The 23451-nt window shown below is 37.4% G+C and overlaps 1 protein-coding gene across 1 annotated transcript in view; it reads left to right on the top strand.

Moving 5' to 3' along the window:
• The window catches only part of LOC127629735 (glutamate receptor ionotropic, kainate 4-like), a 385054-nt gene that overhangs the window by 214501 nt on the left and 147102 nt on the right, over window positions 1–23451 (top strand). The window contains exon 5 of the mRNA XM_052106949.1: window positions 10988–11153. Coding sequence (XP_051962909.1) covers window positions 10988–11153 — 166 coding nt within the window. The remainder of the gene's footprint in view (window positions 1–10987; window positions 11154–23451) is intronic.

Below are 23451 nucleotides of genomic sequence, written 5' to 3'. Positions count from 1 at the left end.
ATGCTATTAAAATACACTAGGAACAGAGTTTTAGATATGTTACCAAAAATATTAGCATTGTTTTTGTTTAGTATTAAGAACTAGAATTGTCCAATTATTTATGATTCCCATCCCTAGTGTCACTGCAGGCACAGCATGGCTTTGTCATTCAGTACTGATGTTGAGCGTGACATCAGACATACACTGCTGTCTTTATAATACAACATTATGTTCAGCTGTATCATTTGACACTGTGGCCCTGGTAAAAGTTCTGTGATCTTTTATTAAACACGAGTTTTGTTTCTCTGGCACGTAAGGGAACAGATGTAAGATTGCATTATACTTTACCTTGCCATATGGCATGAAATCCTCCTGAGACCGTCCACCCTCATAGATGTGTTGTTGCTCAGAGCCTACAGGTACAATGGAGTTAGACAGCCTTACTGCAGTGACAACACAGTCAAACCAGGTGTAAATTTCAGAATGGTTGGGGACAAAAGGCCAACGCGTGAGTGTGAAATAGCACTGCACATTTCCTTCAACACCACATATCACAATAATCCGCATAATTTCATGGCTAATTGAGGAAACGGCATTTGTGCCAAATGACTTAAAGACACTTTGTGAAAGAACACATTTTCCTATGAGGTTTAAATGAATGATTTAAATAACTTTCATAATGATGTTGCATTTAAGCAACAGCTTGTGTTATTAGAGTTGGGATGTTGCATATTTTAGTCTGGAAGTATCAGAGATATTTGCTTACCTCATTGTGGTGTAAAACCCTATTAAGATAGAATTTTATATAAAAGATGCTGTAAGTAGGCTTGGGATCGATGCCTTTTTCACACATCAATAATCTGAAGGTTTCCCAGTTGATTATCAATATTTATCATCATTTCAGATTCCAGATATAAATAGGGCTGCTCATTGCACAATTGTCTTTGTTCAAACATATTTCTCGACACAACTTTGGAGAAGTGTGAGTGGCAGGGTAAATGAAAGGGGGTTGCACACAAACGTATCTGGCAGATGACATGGCTCGTTCTAAAATTTGAAGCAATTATTATCTATGAAGGTGCATACACAGCGTTGACTCGCCGTCTCAGGAGGCTGCTCAAATATCTGCAGCGCCACCGAGAGCAGCTTGCATAGTTTTCCATTAAATTCAACCTAAATAATTTTAAAGGACAAAGATGTATTACCCTAGCTAACAAAAGATGATATATTGTGTATATGCAACTTTCATATAGCTTTCACCGGGGGTCGGCAACCTTTTTGTCATGGAGGGCCATTTTTTTTTCCTGTTCAATAGCTGGCCTATACAATGTATTTTCAATTACAAGTATGTCTTCTGTGGTTTGACAGCTTAAATTAAATCTCTTCAAAGCTACATACAGAGAATCATTTCTAATCATGGAGTCACTCACACTCTGGGCAGTTTGCTAGTTTTTAATTATTTTGCGTCCTAATCTAGGTCGATACATCCTTCTACATATATGTACTTTGAAGTCAACATGGCAAAGAAGTCAAAGTCCTCAGGCTCTGGAGATAGCAAAAGATACTTACGTGCTCAAACTGAAACCTCTGAAACAGGCCTGCAGATCTGGGACTCGGTTTGGATGGTGCGGTGGGAGAAATCCAGCATCAACTGTCCAACGTGACTGTGATGCTGACGAAAGTTGTTGCCAACTTAGAGGATCTTGCTGTAATACATAGATCGATTATGGCATTGGAAATTATATTTTTTGAGTTAGTTACAAGATTGTCGGACATGGAGAAATGGATCGATTATCTGGAGTCATCGGAGTGAGAATTATCCACTAATCTGCTAATGACTAAGAATTTGAAATAATTTAAGATTTGGAGAACCGAAGTAGGCAAAATAAAGTCTGAATTGTTTAAATTCCTGAGCATGAGGAAGGCAGAGATATGGTGAAATTCCTAGATGAGCTCTTCCCAAGTCTGCTCGACATAACAGGCCATAAGCTTGAAAACACAGATCCACCTGGCTCACAGATCCACTGAGGGAGACAGGCCCAATCGATTCTGTCAAAATGTCTGAGATCATCTGATAAAGATCTTTTGTTGCACAAGGTGAGGAGCAAAGGAAAGCTTTCTTGGAAGAATCACAACATTTTCTTGTTCCTGGACTGCGAATTTAAGATCGATTCAAGGAATCTTACATCAACAGAAGATCGCTTTTGCTCTGATGTTCCAGGCCAAGCTGAGAATAGATACTAAGGATGACCGCAAAGTATTTACATGTCCCAAGCAAACCTTGTCTTTCGTAGAAACAATGGTGGCTGGAGTTTGTTTTGTGGAATAAAATTCCTTCAAGAAACGTTTGCATTGACGGAAGATTGCTTTTACACTAAAGTTCCCGGCCAGATAGAGAATGGATACTAAGTATGGCCGCAAAATATCTACATGCCTACAAGCGATGTCTATGTATATATACATATATATATATATATATATATTCTGAAGCGTTCTGAAGGTAAGCTTTCTCAGTGGAAAAATAGCGTCCAAGCGGAGGTATTTGTCCCTATTTCGTGGTAGCCGTGCAAGAGTCGATCACTATAGAAACAGTGAAAATTGTTCATTTAAAGCCATTTAAAACAATATCCTAGCTTAAGTAATGTAGTGGTAATACGAGAGATCATGGAGTGCTGTTCTATGTAAACAATGACTAACGGATTCACTTTACGTCACCAACTGGCTCATATTACACACAAAAATTATCTTTTGCACCACCTGCTTGCAAACATATGTCATTTCAAAAATAAAGACAGAAACTCCTAACAGAGATATACTGCTCTTACACCTTAGTTTAGAATAGCACAAACACAAGCAGAGTGATACACACACACACAGTGATGCATCCAAGTGCTGATCCTGTCAGACCATCAGTGCTTATGGAACATCTCTTGTCCAATCAGATTTGAGGACCAGAACTAACTGATGTGTGTATATATATATAATGTATTGTTTGTTTTTTGTGCTGGTTCTGCTAGAGACTAGAGCTTGGTTTGTGGAGGAACACACCTTCGAGACAGTTCTGTGAATTAATCTACACGTTCTTTGTGTTTATTCTGCCTATTGACTGGAATTTGTTTTACAGATTATTTTCTGTTATGTAATTTTGCCTCACAAAATTTGTACAGAAGCACAGGACTTGAGCAATCTGATGGCTAAGTTGTTGTGGGGGCTCTCATAGGCGTACATGGACTCTTTGAGTTTAGAGGGATTGACACCGGTTGGGGATGTCGTGCAGGGGTTAATGCACATGTTTGTTCTGTTTGTTTGGTTCTGAGGGAAGTTCGGGGTTTGATTGTTACACTAATGGGCAATGTGGTCTTTATATTCATTTTACACACAATCTATGTTTTATAATATGACAAAATGTAAAATGTAAATATGAGTAGATTATCTCTCTCTACATAGAATGTGAATGGGTTGGGACACCCCATGAAATGAAGGGAGGTTATTTCTTTTCTAAGCGCAAGAAATATGAAATAGTGTGTCTTCAAGAAATGCATCTTTCCCCGCAGGAAGCTGAAAAATTTGGGAAGATATGGGGTGGACATGTTTTCTTTAGTGCTGGTTCAAGTAAGAGCAGGGGATCATTACATTGATTAATGAACATCTACAATTCAAACAGTTTAAAGATAAATTGGGAGTCATCATTTGTTTAGAAGAAATTCAGGGGCAAAGGTTGATTTTGGCTATTATTTACGCACCTAACGCTGATGATCAGGGCTTTTTTATAGATCTTGAAGGGATGTTGCAAGCTACTGCCACCCCTCATGATATAGTATTGTCCTCAGTCCTTGATCATAGTGAAACAAATTTGTGTAAGCCTCCTAGAGCAACAATGACGCTTCACGAGATGTGTAAAATCTTGGTCTTGGAGACTTTTGAACCTATCTGGTAGGGCCTATTCGTTTTTACATCAGTCCATAAAATGTATTATAGAATAGATTATTTTTTTTTATTAATATAATTTATAAATGAATAAGTCCCTTATTGATCTGTTGTGGATTGCTCAATTGGAATCATCTTAGTCTCAGATCACGCCCTGGTGAGATTAGAGGTGTTCCCCACATATAGAGAAAAATAAATCATATTGTTGCCGCTTTAATACATCACTTTTGCAAAATCCTGATTTCCAACAAATGTTAAAGACTGAAATCAATGTTTATATGGAGACCAACTTGTCCACAGCATCTTCTGTGGGCGTGGCTTGAGGCAGTTCTTAGGGGTCGGATCAGGCAGTATGCCTCATTCATCAAAAAACCCAAAGCACAAGAGCTTGTGGAGTTGGAAGGGAATATTAAAAGTGCAGAGGCAGAGTTGAAGTGCCGAATGTCATCTGACGGCCTCCGAGAATTTACCCGACTGAAATACAGATATTCTACTATTTTGTCGTGGAAGGTGGAGTTTTGGCTATTCAGGGCAAGACAGTCATACTTTGAGTCGGGGGATAAAGCAGGGAAGCTTTTGGCTATATATATATAAAGCCGCTCTTCTGAAAACATTAGGCATTTCATCAATATCATGTGGTCATTAACAAATGATCAGGCTGCATTTCAATAAGTTACATATCGCATTTGCACACGCTATGGACAAAAGTGAGTGTTTAATTCAGACATTTATTTAAAAGTTGCCTCGAGTATATGGATAAACCCAAAGTTGTGTATTGCTGAGTCCCCTTTCTGAAGGTCGGAGTGGATTGTGAGGGGGCTAATATGCTCTGTGACCTATATGAGAGTGGTGTGTTGACGCCATTTGAAAATTTTGTATAACCTTTCAGGATTCCCAGATCTCAGATCTTCAGGTACTTACCAGCTGTGCCACCTGCTCTGTACTATTTTTGGGAGTAGCATACACCCCCCTAAAAGTGCAGATTGTGGTGATTACTGCTTTTGGAGAAGGCCAGTGTACTACTACCTGCTTAGAGATGGAGCTTCAAATTCTCTCAAGAGATTTAAACTTGGTATTGGAGGAGGGTGTGTGGGCTAGGATTCTAAAAAATGTCAAGTCTACATCTAGAGATTCAATGGTGCATCTGATGCAATATAAGATTTTTAATCAATTATATTGGACCTCTAGATTGTATGGACTTGGTATTAAAGACACATCCACCTGCTGGCGATGCCAATCAGAAACCAGTGACAAAACCCATGTTTTTTGGGGATGTGTTAAGATTCAGGAATATTTATGTGTGACATGTTGGACACACAATTTTCCTTTTGCCCCAGACTCAATATAATGCATTTTAGGTGATGGGGAGGTCATTAATTTTGGGGATAGCCACTTGAAAGGTTGGGTCCTGGCCAGTGTTTTGGTTGCCATGCAAATCATTCTCAGGGGGTGGAAGATGGCTGGAGCACCCTCGTTTCAGGAGCGGTGCGGGGAGATGGGTGAGGTTGTGGCATTTGAGGAGGCGATTCATAGAAGGTTGGGAAAGTGGGATTTGTTTAATGGGAAGTGGGGTGGATATTTCTATTTTTGGGGGGGTTGTTGGGGAGGGGCATTGGAGAGGGATTTTTTATTTTACATTTTTAGTTTCAGGTGTATGTGCACTCTTGATTTTTGAAAGTATATTTTCTTTGTTTTTATTAAATTTTTTGTTATAATTTTAAGTGACCACTGTAATGCGTGTTTGTGTCGGTTGAGGGGATGTTCGGGGGGAGGGGTTTAATTTATATAACTGATTCCGTATTTTATGTTGTGTTTATCGGTTTTTGTGGATGGAATCAATAAAAATGTGAATAACAAAAAAAAAACGTTCTAATCATTCTGTTTGCGCAGTTTGAACCTGTTTCATACACTAACCTGCTAAATCATCAACGTCGCTCTGTTGATTCAATCTTACGTACCTTTTGCGCATAGGCGTCCTGTGCAAAGCGCAATAAAATACCGGGCCTGTGTTGTATTACCTGTGTCTTCAGACCTGCTTACAACACCCCCTTATGGTCTCCCAATGCTAGTATGCCAGACATTAAACAGAAGTCCAACTGAGTGAATTGGAAAGCACTCAAATTAGGCTTCTTATTTAAATGTCGGCTAATGTTAATATATCAATGCCACAAAAATAGATTGATGAAATAAAATGCCAATCAATAATCAATTATAATAATCACGACATGCCCAGCTGTAAGCAACATTGTAACACATTTCTCAGTCTAAGTGTTTACAAGCATACTAATTCAAAAACAAGACATTTAGAAAAAGTTACCTTGTAATGCACAAGGATATCTAGAGTAAGAAAAACATACACTTATATTTTCTGCGTAATTTATACTATCATCCAAATATAGCATCCATTCAGTGACTCAAAATTCACTTGTAACAGGTCAGCATGTTCTAGTTCTTGTTGGTGTAAATTAAAGTTTAGGCACTGACACTTTCACTGTAGTGTTGCATGGCTTTTTTCCTGACTTCAGTAAGATGCCTTTGGCCTGCACCAGGCCCCTCATTAAAAGCCTGTCAGCAGTGCATCTGTAGGCCTGACAGCCACTCTGTCAACCTGCAGGAGCAGACAGCACATGGACAGACAGAAATTACCCTCATACACAACTCTCCTTCTAGCCACCCATTCCAAAACTGCAGCCCAGATTGGCACTACTAGGTCAAGAGTTCTATTTACGTCCTGGAAATGCTTCTTATGCATAGCAGACAGCATGCTGTAATCACAAGAATTATGGCTTTCTAAACCCTCTGTGTTATGGTCTGTTTTCTGTCCATGTATCATTTGCAATAAAAAGGATTTAAACCTTTGGGGTTCACAACCCTGTATTTCTCTATAAATTGGTTTTAAAATGTAATCTGATCTTCAAGTCACAACAGTAGAGAAACAGTCTTAAAGTCTGTCATTTTAACTCAGATTATGTTTTTCCAAACGCATATGACTTACTTCCATGGAACATTGAGTGAGATCTGTCACCATTCACTTTTATAGCATATTTTTTCATTTGATGAAAGTGAATTGTTACTGAGGCTGTCATTTTTTGATTACACATTTGTATGTATTTAAACAGTTTAGTTGACCCTCCTTTGGCAGCAATAACCTCCAACTGTCTCCTGTAATTGCAGTTCATACTTGCACAATTTTGCTCTATTCATCTTAACAAAATGATGATTATTCAGCAGTATTCTTAAAATATATGTTGTGAATTGCTCTCCATGTATCATGGATGTTTTCTATTTACAGATTAAGTCAGAAGTTTACATACACCTTAGCCAAGTACATTTAAATGAATTTTTCACAATTCCTGACATTTAATTGTAGAAAACTTTCCCTGTCTTAGGTCAGTTACGATTACTTCTTTATTTTAAGAATGTGAAATGTCAGAATAATAGTAGAGAGAATTATTTATTTCAGCTTTTATTTATTTCATCACATTCCCAGTGGGTCAGAAGTTTACATACACTTTGTTAGTATTTGGAAGCATTGCCTTTAAATTATTTAACTTGGGTCAAATGTTTTGGGTAGCCTTCCACAAGCTTCTCACAATAATTTGCTAGAATTTTGGCCCATTCCTCCAGACTGAACTGGTGTAACTGAGTCAGGTTTTTAGGCCTCCTTGCTCGCACACGATTTTTCAGTTCTGCCCACAAATTTTATAACGGAGGTCATGGCTTTGTGATGGCCACTTCAATACCTTGACTTTGTTGTCCTTATACGTTTTGCCACAAATTTGGAGGTATGCTTGGGGTCATTGTCCATTTGGAAGACACATTTGCGTCCGAGCTGTAACCTCCTGGCTGATGTCTTGATATGTTGCTTCAATATATCCATATAATTGTTTTCCTCATGATGCCATCTATTTTGTGAAGTGCACCAGTCCCTCCTGCAGCAAAGCCTCCCCACAACATGATGCTTCCACCCCCATGCTTCACGGTTGGGATGGTGTTCTTTGGCTTGCAAGCCTCATCATTTATATGTCGGTTTTGGAGCAATGGCTTTTTCCTTGCTGAACAGTCTTTCAGGTTATGTCGGTATAGGACTCGTTTTACAGATTTTGCTCTTATGGAAAGAAAAAGTTTTTTTTTATTTTTTTTTTTTTCAACAACGTGCCATTCAACTGATCACAATTTACAGTCAGGACATTCATAAAACAAAAAATTACAATTATAATTTGAAAAAAAATAATAATAATTTAACTACTACAAAGAGTTCTGATAACAAAAAATCCTCCACGTGCAGCAATGACAGCTTTGCAGATCCTTGGCATTCTAGCGGTCAGTTTGTCCAGATACTCAAGTGACATTTAACCCAACACTTCCTGTAGCACTTGCCATAGATGTGACTGTCTTGTCGGGCACTTCTCACGCACCTTACAGTCTAGCTGATCCCACAAAAGCTCAGTGGGGTTATGATCAATAACACTCTTCTCCAGTTATCTGTTGTCCAATGTCTGTGTTTCTTTGCCCACTCTAACCTGTTCGTTTTGTTTTTCTGTTTGAAAGTGGCTTTTTTTTTTGCAATTCTTCCCATAAGGCCTCCTGAGTCTTCTCTTTACTGTTGTACATAAAACTGGTGTTGAGCATGTAGAATTCACTGAAGCTGTCTGCTGATGACATGTGAGGTTTCTATTTCTCACACTAGAGACTGATGTATTTATCCTCTTGTTTAGTTGTACATTTGGCCTTCCACATCTCTTTCTGTCCTTGTTAGAGTCAGTTGTCTTTTGTTTTTGAAGACTGTAGTGTACACCTTTGTATGAAATCTTCAGTTTTTTGGCCTTTTCAAGTATTGTATAGCCTTCATTCCTCAAAACAATGATTGACTGATGAGTTTCTAGAGAAAGCTGTTTCTTTTTTGCCGTTTCTGACCTAATATTGACCTTAAGACCATAAGACAGTCAATTGCATAATGTGGCAACTCAAACAAAGACAATGTCAAGCTTCATTTAACGAACCAAATAGCTTTCAGCTTTGTTTGATATAATGGCAAGTGATTTTCTAGTAAAATATTAGCAATTTAGCATGAGTACTCAAGGATAAGGTGTTGGAGTGATGGCTGCTGTCTAGATTTGATCAAAAATTACTTTTTTCAAATAGTGATGGTGCTGTTTTTACATCAGTAATGTTCTGACTATACTTTTTGATCATTTGAATGTCGCTTTGGTGAATTTAAGTACCAATTTCCTATGACGAAACATCAAAATCTGCACATTATTTCAAACTTTTGGCCGCCAGTGTATATACAGTGTATATATATATATATATATATATAAAATCAACTTACATTTCAACAAAGAACTACTAAGTTGATTCTTTCTTTTGGTGCCCTCAAAAAAACACCCCTGCACAGGAGGGTGTCTGTTTGTAGCCACTATTCACAAACTAGCACAGAGGCTTTGGACAGATGAGATGTTCTCAGAAAGCTGGCATGGGGAAAAGAGGACAGCATCTTCCCTTAGAGATGGAGCGAGAGACAGAGGAAGGTCAGAGGCTTGTGCATGTCTCTCCACTGTAGCCAGCCTGTTACCATCTGCTTTCTGATCCTCCATCTCGAAGAATTCCAGTCGGACCACAAATGTTGGAGAGCCTGGGTTCCTCATCCATCCACACTGCGGGAACTCCATTACATCCTGATGGAAAGCGATGGAAAACCAACTGGGAATACGGGCCGTGCAAGTACAATTCATGGTCACACGGCCTGGCGCAGACAGGCAATCTGCTGTGATGAAGAGGCCCTTTACCCAGCCCGCCTGCGTCCTCTAGGATCCCCTTCAAGCCCCACTGAGCTCAGCACCCACTCTTCCTGAACCCAGACGCAACCACACATCAAATTAGAGAGCAGCTAACACTGGGGTCTCTAGGGGGTTTGAGACAGGTGGTGCTTTTGGGATCTGTTTGATTCAAGTGTGTTATTTCTGTTAAGAAATATTCTGCTCACTTCAGCTTGATGTCAAAGGTGAATCCACATGCCCACTGTGTGAATAAACGTTGTTATTGCCCTTAATCCACAAGGGATGTGCAAAACTACATGGGTTGCATGAACGACTAGTCAACTTATTTGCCTTGATGGATAGTTCACCAAAAAAAAAATATATTCTGTCATAATTTACCAAACTCATATGACTTAATTTCTCACGTGAAGCACAAAAGGAGATACAAGGCAGAATGTTAATTCAAGTCTTTAAAGGAATAGTTTATCTAAAAATAAAGATTCTCTCATCATTTACTCACCCTCATGCCATCCCAGATGTGTATGACTTTTCTTTCTTCTGCTGAACACAAAATAGTTTTTTGAAGAATATTTCAGCTTTGTTGGTCCTTACGATGCAAGTAAATGGTAAACAGATCTCAGAAGGTCCAAAAAGTACATAAAGGTAGCATAAAAGTAATCCATATGACTCCAGTGGTTAAATCCATATTTTCAGAAGCAATATGATAGTTGTGGGTGATAAACAGATCGATATGTAAGTCCTTTTTTACTGTACATCTACACTTTCACTTACACATTCTGGTGTGAAAGTGACTTTCACATTCACATTCAGCCACCTATTGGTTGGGGCTAGAAAAAGGTGGATATTCATAGTAAAAAGGACTTAAATAAATAAGAAAAATAAGAAAAGTCGACCTTACTTATCAACTAGTAGGATGTGGGATGGCTGTCCAACTTGTCAGCAATTGTGCAGCTTTTTAATACAAAGCCAATCTTACCTTCAAACGTCACTGGGTTTCAAAAATTAGTTTATATTTCATCTAATATAGCAGGGGTTTTGTTGTTAATTTACATGCCTTCTGAGAGTGGGTTTTTAAATTATTCAAATGTGTTTTTATTAGTTTTAGCGGTAAAGTGGATCTAATTAGTCTGATGAGAATGCAATCATTTTGTTTCACCACCACACTTGAGACCCGCATAACAGTCTGATAAACAAAACGCCCTCCTGCAATGTTCTTTCATTCAATTTAACTGCAGTAACAGCCTAACAAGAGAGGTTCTGCAGGGTTGATTTTCTCTGTACTGTTCTGTGTCACCATGCAGGTGCCGTATGTGAAGGTGGCTCCAGAGGACATACTGAAGGTACAGTTTCCTCGCTTTACTACGCTGGACCTAAGGCCCACAAACACAGACATCAGCATGGCTGTGGCCGGACTCCTAACCTTCTTCAACAGCAGCACGTCATGTCTCATTTGTGCTCAGGCCGATTGTGAGTATCTTAAATGAATCTATTATAAGTATAGTTCACCCAGAAATTTGAATTATGCCACTACTTACTCAATTCAGTTCTAATGTGCTTTATTGGCATCACAAATATTACAATGTATTGCCAAAGCATTTACCTCATGACAAAATTATTTTAACCTCATATTGTTCCAAACCCATATGCTGATATATTTCTCTGTGGATAAAAAATGGAAAATATTGTAGAATAATGAAGAATTTCCTTACAATGACAGTTCATAGTGACCAAGTCTGTTAAGCACCAAAATGGACCAAAAAATATGACTCATGTACTATATTCCAAGTCTTCTGAAATTATATGATAGATTTTTTTTTTTGTCAGGAACAGACCCAAATTTAGGTTATTCACTGAAAATCTTGCAACTTGACAGCAGTTCCTAATGAAATATGGAACCTAAGCTGCAGTGGAGCGGATGATTTTCAGTGAATAATCCACACTGTTGTACAGCTTCGGAAGACATGGAATGTAGAACGCAGGTCATATTAGCTACTTTAATGGTTCTTTTTTGTCCTTTTTTTTAGCTTGACATACATGGTCACAGTAAACTGTCATTGTAAAGAAAATAGCTGATTTACAATAATTTTCAATTCTATACAGGTATAGAATGACATGAGGGGGAGTAAATAATGGCAGAATTCCAATTTTTGGGTGTACTATTCCTATAATTGTAATTACTACACCCTGTCCATAACTCCACATCTTTTGGTATTTTTTTATTTTAATTAAAATCCCTATATGAACCCACTTTGTATCTTTTTCAGGTTTTATAAATTACTGTAGGGATATTTGTTCCAAAGCAAAACCCCAAAAAGTACAGGATTACAAAGTTATACATTACTGTAATATATAATTGTGGCATCTATATAAATATTGTGGCAAATATAATTATTTTAGGCACACAAAGTAGTGTAACACATTACATTTAAAAATTTTGTAATCAGATTACAGTTACTGACTTTCAATTAAAGTAATTCGTTTTAAGTACATTACTTTGGTTACAAGTATTTCTAAAAAAATATTATATATATGAAATACAGTTAAAATGTGAATTCATATGTTCATATATGTGTCTGTTTGCATTTCTGTGACTGCTGAAGGGTGACAATAAACAAGGAGAAAATAGACATTATTTTGAATTTGTTGAGCGGAAAAACAACAAAATGTTTTAGAAATTAAATGAATTAGTAATGTGATTATTAAATGAAATAATCAGTCAAGTAATCTGATTATAATTTTATAGAAGTATTTATTAATTTGTAGTGGATTGCTATTTTTTAGTAACTTACCCAACACTGTTTACATAGAACATCAATTTCATTAAATACCATGGCTTTCATACATCACATTAAATTCTATAAAGAATTACCTAACTGGTCTTTTAGATTCCAGTTCTGCATGTGCTGTACTTGCGTTTTCTGCTCCACAATTTCCTGAGTGTCACACATAGAATTGCCTGCATCTGTCATGCAGCCGGTGTCCTCATGTATTTATTGTTACAGCTGTACACTTGCTGTATACAGAGAGCAACATCTTTCATAAAGCAACATGCTCTCTCACATGCAATTTCCTGCTGTTTGCCTTTGTAAAAATTCATAGATTCAAGGCAACTTGAATTCTCTGATGAGAGTTACATTCTACTAATTATTAAGGAAAGAAAACTGCTTAGGAAATCTTACAGCTCCACACTCTTTTGATGGTGACATTGATTTTTATTTTATACTTTATGCTCCGTTACTGTACTGCACAGTTTTTTATCCTTACTTTTTCTCCATCTGTTTTTTAGGCATTCATCATTTGTGCTATCACATTCATTCACCATCAAACACTCACCCCCCCTGCCGCTAAAATCAGCATACTCCACTCAAACAGAGATGTCCATGGAATGAATAGCTGAAGGTTAATATCAAACCCACTCCACTTAAAGAAAAGACAGCTGACGGATGACCCTTTGCAAAGTCTCCATTTTGACACACATTGAGTTCAACTTGGTTGCGGATTCAAATTTAGTATTCTGACATCCCATCTCAGAGTAAGGATGCCACAAATTACCCAGAGAATCCAAACAAAGTCCCAGTGGCCCTTCAGACAGTGGTTACCTTTCTCTGTAATCAGCTTAAGGCTTTGAAGTGGAACGGCTTTAATTCCCTCTAAGGCTTCAGAGAGGGGTGTAAAGAGACTGTTCAAATGCTCCTTGGATCGCATAATTAATATGGATAAATGTTTTCCAACTGAAACCTTACAAAAATTGAGAGTTCATGGCATATATGCCACAAATTTATGTCATTTCCACCTTTCCACATAAAACTTTTGTTTTGTGTGAGCACGTTTGCACCATTACCTGATTTCAATAATTCTTTAGTGAACCAGGCACTAAAGCAGAGACTATTTAGCAGAGACGGACACTTTTTATTAAAACGAATGGGAGAAATTGAAACGCCCAACGGTCAACAGATGTAGAAACGGAAGTCCTGCCTTACAGGTAAATATCCAAACACCTTTTAGAAACAGACATTGTCAGTCGACTCAAAAAATGCTCATGCACGTTAGCTGTACAAGCCAGGAAAATTGTGTGATCTTAAGAAAAGAAGCACAGTTAAGGATACCAGTGTTGTCAGATTTTACTGCTGATTTGAAATATGTTCTTTGATCATAATGTTCTTGACAATACAATATGGAGATTACCATCTTTCCCCATTCAAGTAGATAGGAGCTGCACTTGTATACTACTTGTTTACATCGAATAAATAGCTGCCCAGCCTGCCCGAGAGCATTACTAAGATGGCCGAGTGGACTGACTTGCTAAAAAAACTTTGGCTGAAGTAAATCAGACATCGCTTACAAATAAACGGCAATATTTGCAGGTGCAATTCATTCTTTGTGAATTCCGCCTTTGTCACAGCTCTTGACACAGACTGTGGATGATTTGCATGCCATCCTGATCTTATTTAAAATCTGATGTTTATTTCGGTTTTGTGTCCTAGAAAGACTCTAATGTTTTGCTCATTCTTCCAGAGAAACCTAAAGGCAGACATTGTTGAAAGTAACTTAAAGTGTTTTGTTCACTTTAATGTTCAGATTGAAATGTTAACTATTTTACAGTCACACTAACACTACAACTCAATGGTTTTCCCTTTGTGCATCTAGAGTAAAAGTCTTTCCACACAGAGATATGTTTAGCTCAAAAGAGGGAACACAAGATAGCATTGTTTTCCAGATAATAATTGGTGCATGTGCTCGCTGAAGAATTATTTTGGAAAGTAAAGGACATTCACTGCAGTGAAGGGCCTAACAGAAAATACTTTATGAGAGAAAACTTCTTAGAAAACCGCACCACTGTGTTTTTGTGTCCTACAAACATCTCCTTAGAGCCATGCTAAATTTAGCAGCATTCCAGCATAACCTAAATGAATTGTAACTGTGTTTAAATGTCTAATTTGTCATGTCTATTTAGTGTTGGCATGCACTGCTTTACCTAAGTGATTTTTTTGTTTTACTGTTGGAAAGTCATATTGTAATGAATTGAAGGAAACATATAGTTTGATTGTGAACATGACTATGCTAAATAAGATAAGCTAAATTAACAAAATCTTGAAAAAGGCTGATGCTTGGAAAGTGTTAACACTTTTGAAGTCTTTTTAAACTGATGCAACAGTTTTTTGACACCCCACAGTGTGTGTGAACATATATTATGTTATTTGGAATGTACGCGCTAAACTGAGGTTGGCTAATGTGCTAAAGCTAGCAGAAACAAGTTTTAAAAACTTTCCTCAGATGAAACATATCTATGTATAAGCACACAGTGTATAGTGAGTCATTTTTGAACCTTGTGAATCCATAGCTTGTGAACCTCTTTCATGTCTTTGACCAATTGTAAAGTACCCTTGTAAGACTTTCTCGCCCAAACATAAAAATAGTCAAATGCATCATCAATTTTAATCTATAATAAACAAATGCACCTTGGGCATTTACATTACTACACTGAAAACCCTAATAAGTTAATTGCACTCATTTGATTGAGTAAACTTCAATTCCATTGAGTAATGGGGTCTTGTAAAACTTGAGTATTTAAGTTTAATTAACTTGGTTTTCAAGTAGAATGAATTTAAGTATTTAAGTTGAGTTAACTATATGCAAGTAGACTTAACTGAGATTTGAATTTAAATATTGTTGTTTCTACTGATGTACATTTTAATTGAGTTGATTACATTTTAGATCAAACAACAGCACAGCTCAAATAAAGATGAGAACTGATTCTAGGTCAGTTATTAAATAATTCTTTACAGAAATGCATTTATGCACTTCAGCTGCACATACACAAAGAGAACTGAGATAGTGTGACCAGGGTCCATCTTGACCAAAGAGACACAGATCACCCTAATGGTGACGTTACACCAAACAACTATTTGCAACAGAGCACACTGTAAACCATAAAGTTGTCATTACTTTAAAAATCAAGTTGTCTTAAGTATTACTTGAAATGTCAAGTTTTGGACTCATAACTCAAATATTTAAGTTCATTGAACTTATTTTTCTTAAAACACTTCAAATTGAGATTTGACGTGTTAATAACTCAAACTACTGAGTACACAATTGAGGCTATGGGGAATACCCACAATCACTTGCTGCTTGAATTATGTGTCCTTGGTCAGAGGGAACTTATTGGGGAATTTAAATAATTGTTATTAAGAATTCATAGATGTTTTAGCTCTTTTGTTGTATTATTTATACTGTTTGCTAAGGCACATTTTTTACTACAGCTCATACTTATGGTTTGGGATTTGAACAGATCTCTAACCCTAATTATTACACGTGAGCCCATAACTCAGCCACTGTTTGTATTATGGACATGAACGATACCCCACATTGAAGGAGCTACCCAATGGGACCAGAGTATCAAAGAGACCTAATTTTGACTTGAGCCAGTAAGCAACCACCTAGAACACCCTAGCTTCATGTGAGAGAGTTTTGTATGGGCTTTTGAAAATATATTCAAATCTAGTTTTATTTATTATTTTATTGATATGGATAGCCAGATTGCTTGCATAAACTTCATACAATTTGGGAGTTATGGAGGAGAATTTTGCTCTTAAATCAATCTCATTATATCAGTTTATAAAATACTGTAAGCAACTGTAACTGACTGATCGACAAAAATGTTTGCCAAGGCGAAATTAAATGTACTATAATGTCATGCCTGAACACTTTCTATGGGGAATGTTTGTAATGAGAAATGTATTTGTCAATAAAACACTGACATGTGTGAAATTTTCCACCATTACAAATATGTTCCAAAACACGGTTTGGAAATGACTGCTATAGAGAAGCATATTCACACTATTTTGCTCTTAGCGGTTGATGTGTTTGTCGACCTGGAACAAATATGTACTCACCATTGGCTAACTGCTTTGCAAAATGGGTTTGGGCCCATTGTAGTCACTTCTGCTACAGCTGGGAAATGTTACCGAGGTGTAGAATGGGCTTTTGAACATAAGGGTTGAGAGGAATTCTGTGAGCTGTAGTGAATGCCCTTCAATGCATCTCCACAGAAAGTGGATGATGACTCACCGTGCTGTCACAGCAATAGCCCTGCTCAGCTGTGCATCTGTGTTTTTGTTACTGTTTCTTTTTCTCTCATGCACTCTCTCGTAGGATGTACATGTCTCATTAATCACTTTGTATGCTGACAGCTTAATAGAGCTTGGCCCACTCATGAATACTTCACACACTGGCCTGTTGTGATGACACGGAACAGGAAGGGAAGTCATTTATTCGACCAATCTGCTGTACCAGATGTGCCCATAAGCATCCTCTGGATGAGGTTCTAGACTTCCCATCTAGATGTGCACTGTGTCGCATAGCCAGACCTTTGACTAAATGACATAAGGTCTGGGGCATAATTTATAAAACTTGGCATAGATTTCATCCTAAAATTGCATTTACACACAAAAGTCAGATTTTGCGTATGCCAATTCCTTTTTAAATGTATAAAATCGAATATATGCCAGAACCTGCGCAAAGTTACCCTTTATAAATTATAGTTAGCAGGAGATTGTGCATACATGCACATGCTTTATTTCTCACCCCGTCTCCTCCCCAAAATACCATACAGTACATTGAGCTTACAGTGCCTGTTTTTACTATGCATAACCTCATCTGCATATAATTACCATATGCATATTGCCATCCAGATACTACCATGTTTAACGGTATGAGAAACTATAGAAGATAATACACATACTGAAGCCTACATGTTGCATGTGAATAGATCCGGGGCCGGTTTCACAAAGCATTCTTAGAGTAAAAGCTGCTAGTTTATTCTTTTTTGATTTAAGAAAAACTTTAAGAATATTTTGTATTCCTGAAAAACGATGTTCTGATATTTTTTTTCATTTATAGCTAGACACCTTCTTACAAACTTCTTGTAAATATTAATTGTTCTTTCTCAAAAGTATTCATTATATCAACCTAGTACTTTCTCAAATTTTTTATTATTATTTAAAAGCAGTGTCCTTTCTCCTGGAAGTCATGTGAATCTAGCAAATCAGATTATTATTATTAAATTAGAGCTGACAATTTTAGTCAAACGATCTTGTGGGTGTGTCGTCTGAGGCTGACACTATTCTAGGTCAGTACATGAGTTTAATTACACATTTATAAAGCACTTTATGTACTTTTCCATTAAGGGGCAATATTTCCCCCTTGCATTTGATTATCAGGGGAAAAAAATTCTGTATGAAGGAAAATACTGTATTTTGTAACCATAACAATATAGTGTGTTATCCTTTTATGTCAAATTCATCAATTTAAACAATTCATTAACAGAAATTCTGAATCTGAATGATCAGACACCGACTAAAGCTGCGTACACACTGCCAGCGACTTTGTCGCTGCAAGTCGCCAGTGGCTGGCGGTGAAGTAGCTAGTGGGTGTTCCCACTACTGGTTGCCTAGTAACATTTATAAATGACATTCACGGATGCCGCTCCATTGCTGTTGACAGCGAATCTCTTCTCTTGCCACTAAAAACACAGATTTTGGAGGGAAAATACTAAATATAAATGGAATCAGTACATAAAATGCTTTATATCAAAGATGAATGAGAAACCAGGCGTGCTGTTTGCCAGAGCGGCGATTTATCTGCGGCGAAAATGCAAATGCCGGTCTGTCTGGGTCCATAAAATCCCCGCGATCTCAGATACACCTTTACACGCAGTATTTTTCTTAAAAATGTCCTTGTACGTGGGAAGAGACATATCATAGAGCACTGGAAAATTTCTAACAGCAAGAATTAGCCTTTCATCCATCTTTCCCTTACTGCAGGAGCTGAGAGAGAGAGAAGGATCACGTGAGCTCTCCCGTCGTCTCTCCTATTGGCTGTCGCTTCCGTTAGTCGCTCCAAAGTTGAACTTTTCTCAACTTTGTCACGTCGCTGGACACGCCCACATCTAGCGCCAACGGTCGCGACGACGCGATGTCGCCGGCAGTGTGTACGCACCTTTAGCTCTTTATTAGGAACACTATGGTCCTATTAAAGTTTCCAATGTAGTCTTCTGCTTTTGTAGCCCATCCACCTGAATGTTTGAAAGTGCATTCCAGCCACATGCCGTGGGCTTTAAGACTGGGCAAGCAGAAAAGATTTTTAATACACATTATTAAATGTTGTGGCCAAAACATGTAATGTCGCAGAAATGTTATTGACATAAATTGTTGCTTTGGAACCCACCAGTCAATGAAAACGATTGTCACATTGGCGAACTTCATGACCAAATTGTTTTAAATTCAGGACTGTAATATTGATCATGTCACACAAATTAAAGATTGTCATATATGGAGCTGAGCATGTTTATGTCCATTAAATCATACAATGAAACATAGTGCCAAAAGAGCTTGTTTTGACATACAACACAAAGAAAAAGAAAAGATTGCCAGTTAGTAGTTTCAACATCATAGGCCTCACACGTCACTCTTCCCACAGTTTAGAACCACTGGAATGGACAGCAGCAATTAACTAATCTGACCACCAAAGACCACCATCTTAATCTGAATGCACATGGCAAGCGTAACATAGACACAGCAGTCTACATTCCTACATATTTAACAGGCACTGTGCCTTAATATTAGAACTATAAAACAGACATAAAACAATAAGTACATGATTTCCAGATCACCATGTACTTCATAGCCTCAAACTAACCAGAAACAATGACCTAGTATCAATAACACAGATTTTTTATAAATACATTAACCTACCTTTTCTTGAACACAAAATCCATGCATCCCTCTATGCAAATGAACATCTCCGTCACTTTGTTGTAAAAGTCGGCTATTTGTTAAAGTTTCAATAGCCTCTCTTTCTTGATATGCGTGAATGGCGAGCTCTGCGCACTTTGCTTATTTTATTACTATTTGTGTCATAAACCAGTGAGATTCGATACACTCTTATTCTTAACTGTATCCATTTGATATCCATTTTAGTGCTTAATAACGCATTAGTTATGTGAACTTGAATGTATTGGCACAAAACTAAAATCAAACAATTATACAAAAATTAAACAATTATATTTAAATATTTCATAGTGCCATTTTCTTTTCACCCTTCAGTTAGGTAAGCACTGCTTTCCTTCCTGATATGGATGGCACATCCCTGCAGCATTCTGAGATGCTATTCTGCTCACCACAATTTCACTCACCACTGTCAGCTTGAACCAGTCTGGCCATTCTCCGTTGACCTCTCTAATCAACAAAGCATTTCCGCCCGCATAACTGCAGCTCACTGGATGTTTTTGGTTTTTGGCACCATTCTGAGTAAACTCTGGAGACTGTTGTGCATGAAAATCACAGGAGATAAGCAGTTAAAGAAATACTAAAACCAGCCTGTCTAGCACCAACAATCATGCCATGGTCAAAATCACAGAGGAAAAATAAATTCCCCATACTTATGGTTGTTGTGAACATTAACTGAAGCTCCTTGACTGACCCATATCTGCATGATTTTATGTATTGCACTGCTACCACACGATTGGCTGATTAGAAAATCACATGAATATGTAGGTATACAGGTGTTCCTCATAAAGAGCTCACTGAGTATTTTTTAAGTGATAATATGTACTATGCCTAGTTTGAATATTAAGAAATATATCAGATGTTACAAATAAAAAACATAGGAACCCAATTCGGGAGCATTTTTGTAGATTTTGTTGACATTTTTCCTGAGACCTCCATTACAGATAATGGAGAATCACCTCAAAGTACTATAAGTATGCGTCATTCACCTATATGATGTCTAACACCTCTTCTATCAATAACCTTTTTTCCTGAAGGTCTCCCATCTGGATACTGATCAGGCTCATCTCTACTTAGCTTCTGTGCATTACCAGTGGAGAGCTGCTGGTGTGTAGTGTAGTGAGATGCAGTAAGGTCTCATTAGTGAACAAAATTAGCCAACCTGTACCATGCAGTTGGGAGACCCAGAAAATCCACCTAGTCTCTGTGTTCTTCAGGAGTTACCCAAATTATTCTTGGCGGGGTCAGCCAAGTGAGCGCTACACTCGCTTTAATATTTGTCCTTGTGAACCTAAGGATCTCACTGTTTTAACTGAAAGGAACTGAGCTTCGGAGTCCAGATTGAACACAGTGAGGCAAATCCACACTTCAAAGAGGTTTCCCACCTGTCAGGTTTACTTTGCCTCCCTGCTTGGAACAGAAATATTTTACTATTGTTTGCCCGACATTCTTCTCTACACTTTGAAGTGGTTTGTAATTAAAGATGATTAAGTGAGAGACTTCAGTCTACGTTCAGAGAGACTAGAACAGATACAAGAGATGATATAATCCTCCTGCCTCTTTAAGAAGAATGTTGAATGTGTAGATGAAACAAAGATGGAACTGGAAAATCAAACAATTAGTCTGCTTGAAGTACCCAAAATGAGAAGTCACAAAGTCAGAGAAAGAACCGCAGATAGAAAAGGGCAATTGATATGAAGAAGGACATTGGAAACTCTCCTTTGTCTGGCTGTGTTTATTTCTGAAGTTCTCTCCTTTGTGAGGTAAGACATTAATTTAATGTGATAAGGAGCGTAATGGGATTCTGACAGTCGTTGTTAAAGGAGGAAGACAAAAGCTTTTTTCCTCTAGTTCACACCCTTAAGCTTTTTCTGTCTAATGAGAAGAAAGGAGAGAAGGAAAGGCCATCTGGCCCCAGGGCAGGATGAAATCTGACTGAATCTCTTTTTAGCAGAATCTGATATTAACCCTCTGGGGTCTGAGGGTGTTTTGGGCCCTGGAGAAGTTTTGACATGCCTTGACATTTGTGCTTTTTCAGTTGCTTAAAAACACATTAATGGCTAAAGTCTGATAACAGTGTATTCAGCACAAACTGGGCTAAAATAATATGTGAGAAACATGTGTGTACATGTTTGTATTTTTGAGAAAATAAAGTTTATGCATGGTTTTTGTAGAAACAAAACTTTTAAGTCATTGAAATAAAGCCATATAACACATACTAAACATTTGTCCACAAGCCTTTTGAGAACTGGAACTCTGGAGTTTTTGCTACAAAATGATGTGAAAAACATCCTGATCACTCATTCATACAAAACAATATAGTAATTGAACTTTTTTAAGACACTTTTATTGTAAGAAATGTCATATGCGAGGAGGCATGAACTATCATGAATATGGATTGTAATTCACACCTGAGGAGACAAAAGACCCCTCCCCTGGGCCTATCACTGAGGAATGTGACAGAAAGAGAATGAATGTGAGGAGACTTAATGATCAAAATCAAGTTTTAAATTAAAAGAAGTAATCTGACTATACATTTTCTTTACATAAAGACTTTACTTAATTTTAGACCTACACTATCGTTTAAAAGAAGTGTCTTCTGCTCACCAAGACTGGATTTATTTGATCCAAATACAGTAAAAACTGATATTGTGAACTCTTTTTACAATTTAAAAGATCAGTTTTCTATTTGAATATATTGTAACATGCAATTTGTGATCATCATTAAGACAGTCTTCATTGTCACATGATACTTCAGAAATCATGATATGCTGATTTTCTAATATGGGCATATTTACATAACATTTGACACATTTAATCTGAACACCTATTTGCAAGCACAAGCTTTGTTGATGATAATGAGGCAGCATAATTGGTAGTTAAAATACAATCTAAACATTTATATTATTTTTATATCACATTACATATCATATTTATATCATACAGCATACAATTTAAATGCCTGCTTTAGCCGAAACAGCATTTAAATGTAACTAAAACTTGCTTATTAGGATATATTTCAAATGTCAATACTCTGAATCCTGGCTGGCAAGTCTGGAAACACTCCCACTACTAAAATATGTACATGTTTATATAAAATAGCATGTCAACTAATTAAAACTAAATGACTTACTCGTCCGAAATTGTAGCCTCGGCTGGATCAAGTCTCTCTTCAAAACACAAACATTCATCGGAGTCCCGCTCTTCTTCTGAGGAAAGTTGTAACTCTTCGTCACTATCCAGGAGTTTTCTCACTTGTGTATCGTGCTGTCTTTCAAATGCACAGAAAAGTGAATGCACTTTGTTTTCATGGCACAGTAGGGAGCTTTTACCATTTGCATTGATCGCCTCAGCACATTACCGTATGAATAGCACCCTCTGCCCATTGTACATTGCTTTGTTTCATACCAATTACATTGCAGGAGAATATTTGTTTTAAATTTGAATTGTTTTATTTAGAAGTAGATATTTTAAGCTTTCTGTAGACATATGTTTCATGTTTTTGTGATAAGTATTCGCAGAGTTTCAGTCCATTTCAGGTACGGATCAGGGCCTTCAGTTAATTTTCACATCAACCATAAGAATGGGGGGAAATGTGATCTCAGTGATTTGGACTGTGGCTTGATTGTTGGTGCCAGACAGGCAGGTATGTGTATTTCTGTAACTGCTGATATCCTCTGATTTTCATGCACAACAGTCTCTTGAGTTACTCAGAATGGTGCCAAAAACAAAAAAAATCCAGTGAGCGGCAGATCTGCTTTCGGAAATGTCTTGTTGATGAGAGAGGCCAGCTGAGATTGGCCAGACTGGTTCGAGCTGACAGAAAGGCTACAGTAACACACATAACCACTCTGCACAATTGTAGTGAGCAGAATAGCATTTCAGAATGCACCAGTGTTATCTGCACCACTATTCAGTAGTGGCGCTCTGCCACTATTGAATATCTTGTACCACAAAAAAAGAAGAAACTCAAATTGTGT

Source organism: Xyrauchen texanus, chromosome 36 (assembly GCF_025860055.1).
Source record: "Xyrauchen texanus isolate HMW12.3.18 chromosome 36, RBS_HiC_50CHRs, whole genome shotgun sequence".
NCBI lineage: Eukaryota > Metazoa > Chordata > Actinopteri > Cypriniformes > Catostomidae > Xyrauchen > Xyrauchen texanus.
This window is presented reverse-complemented; position numbering and strand designations above follow the sequence as displayed.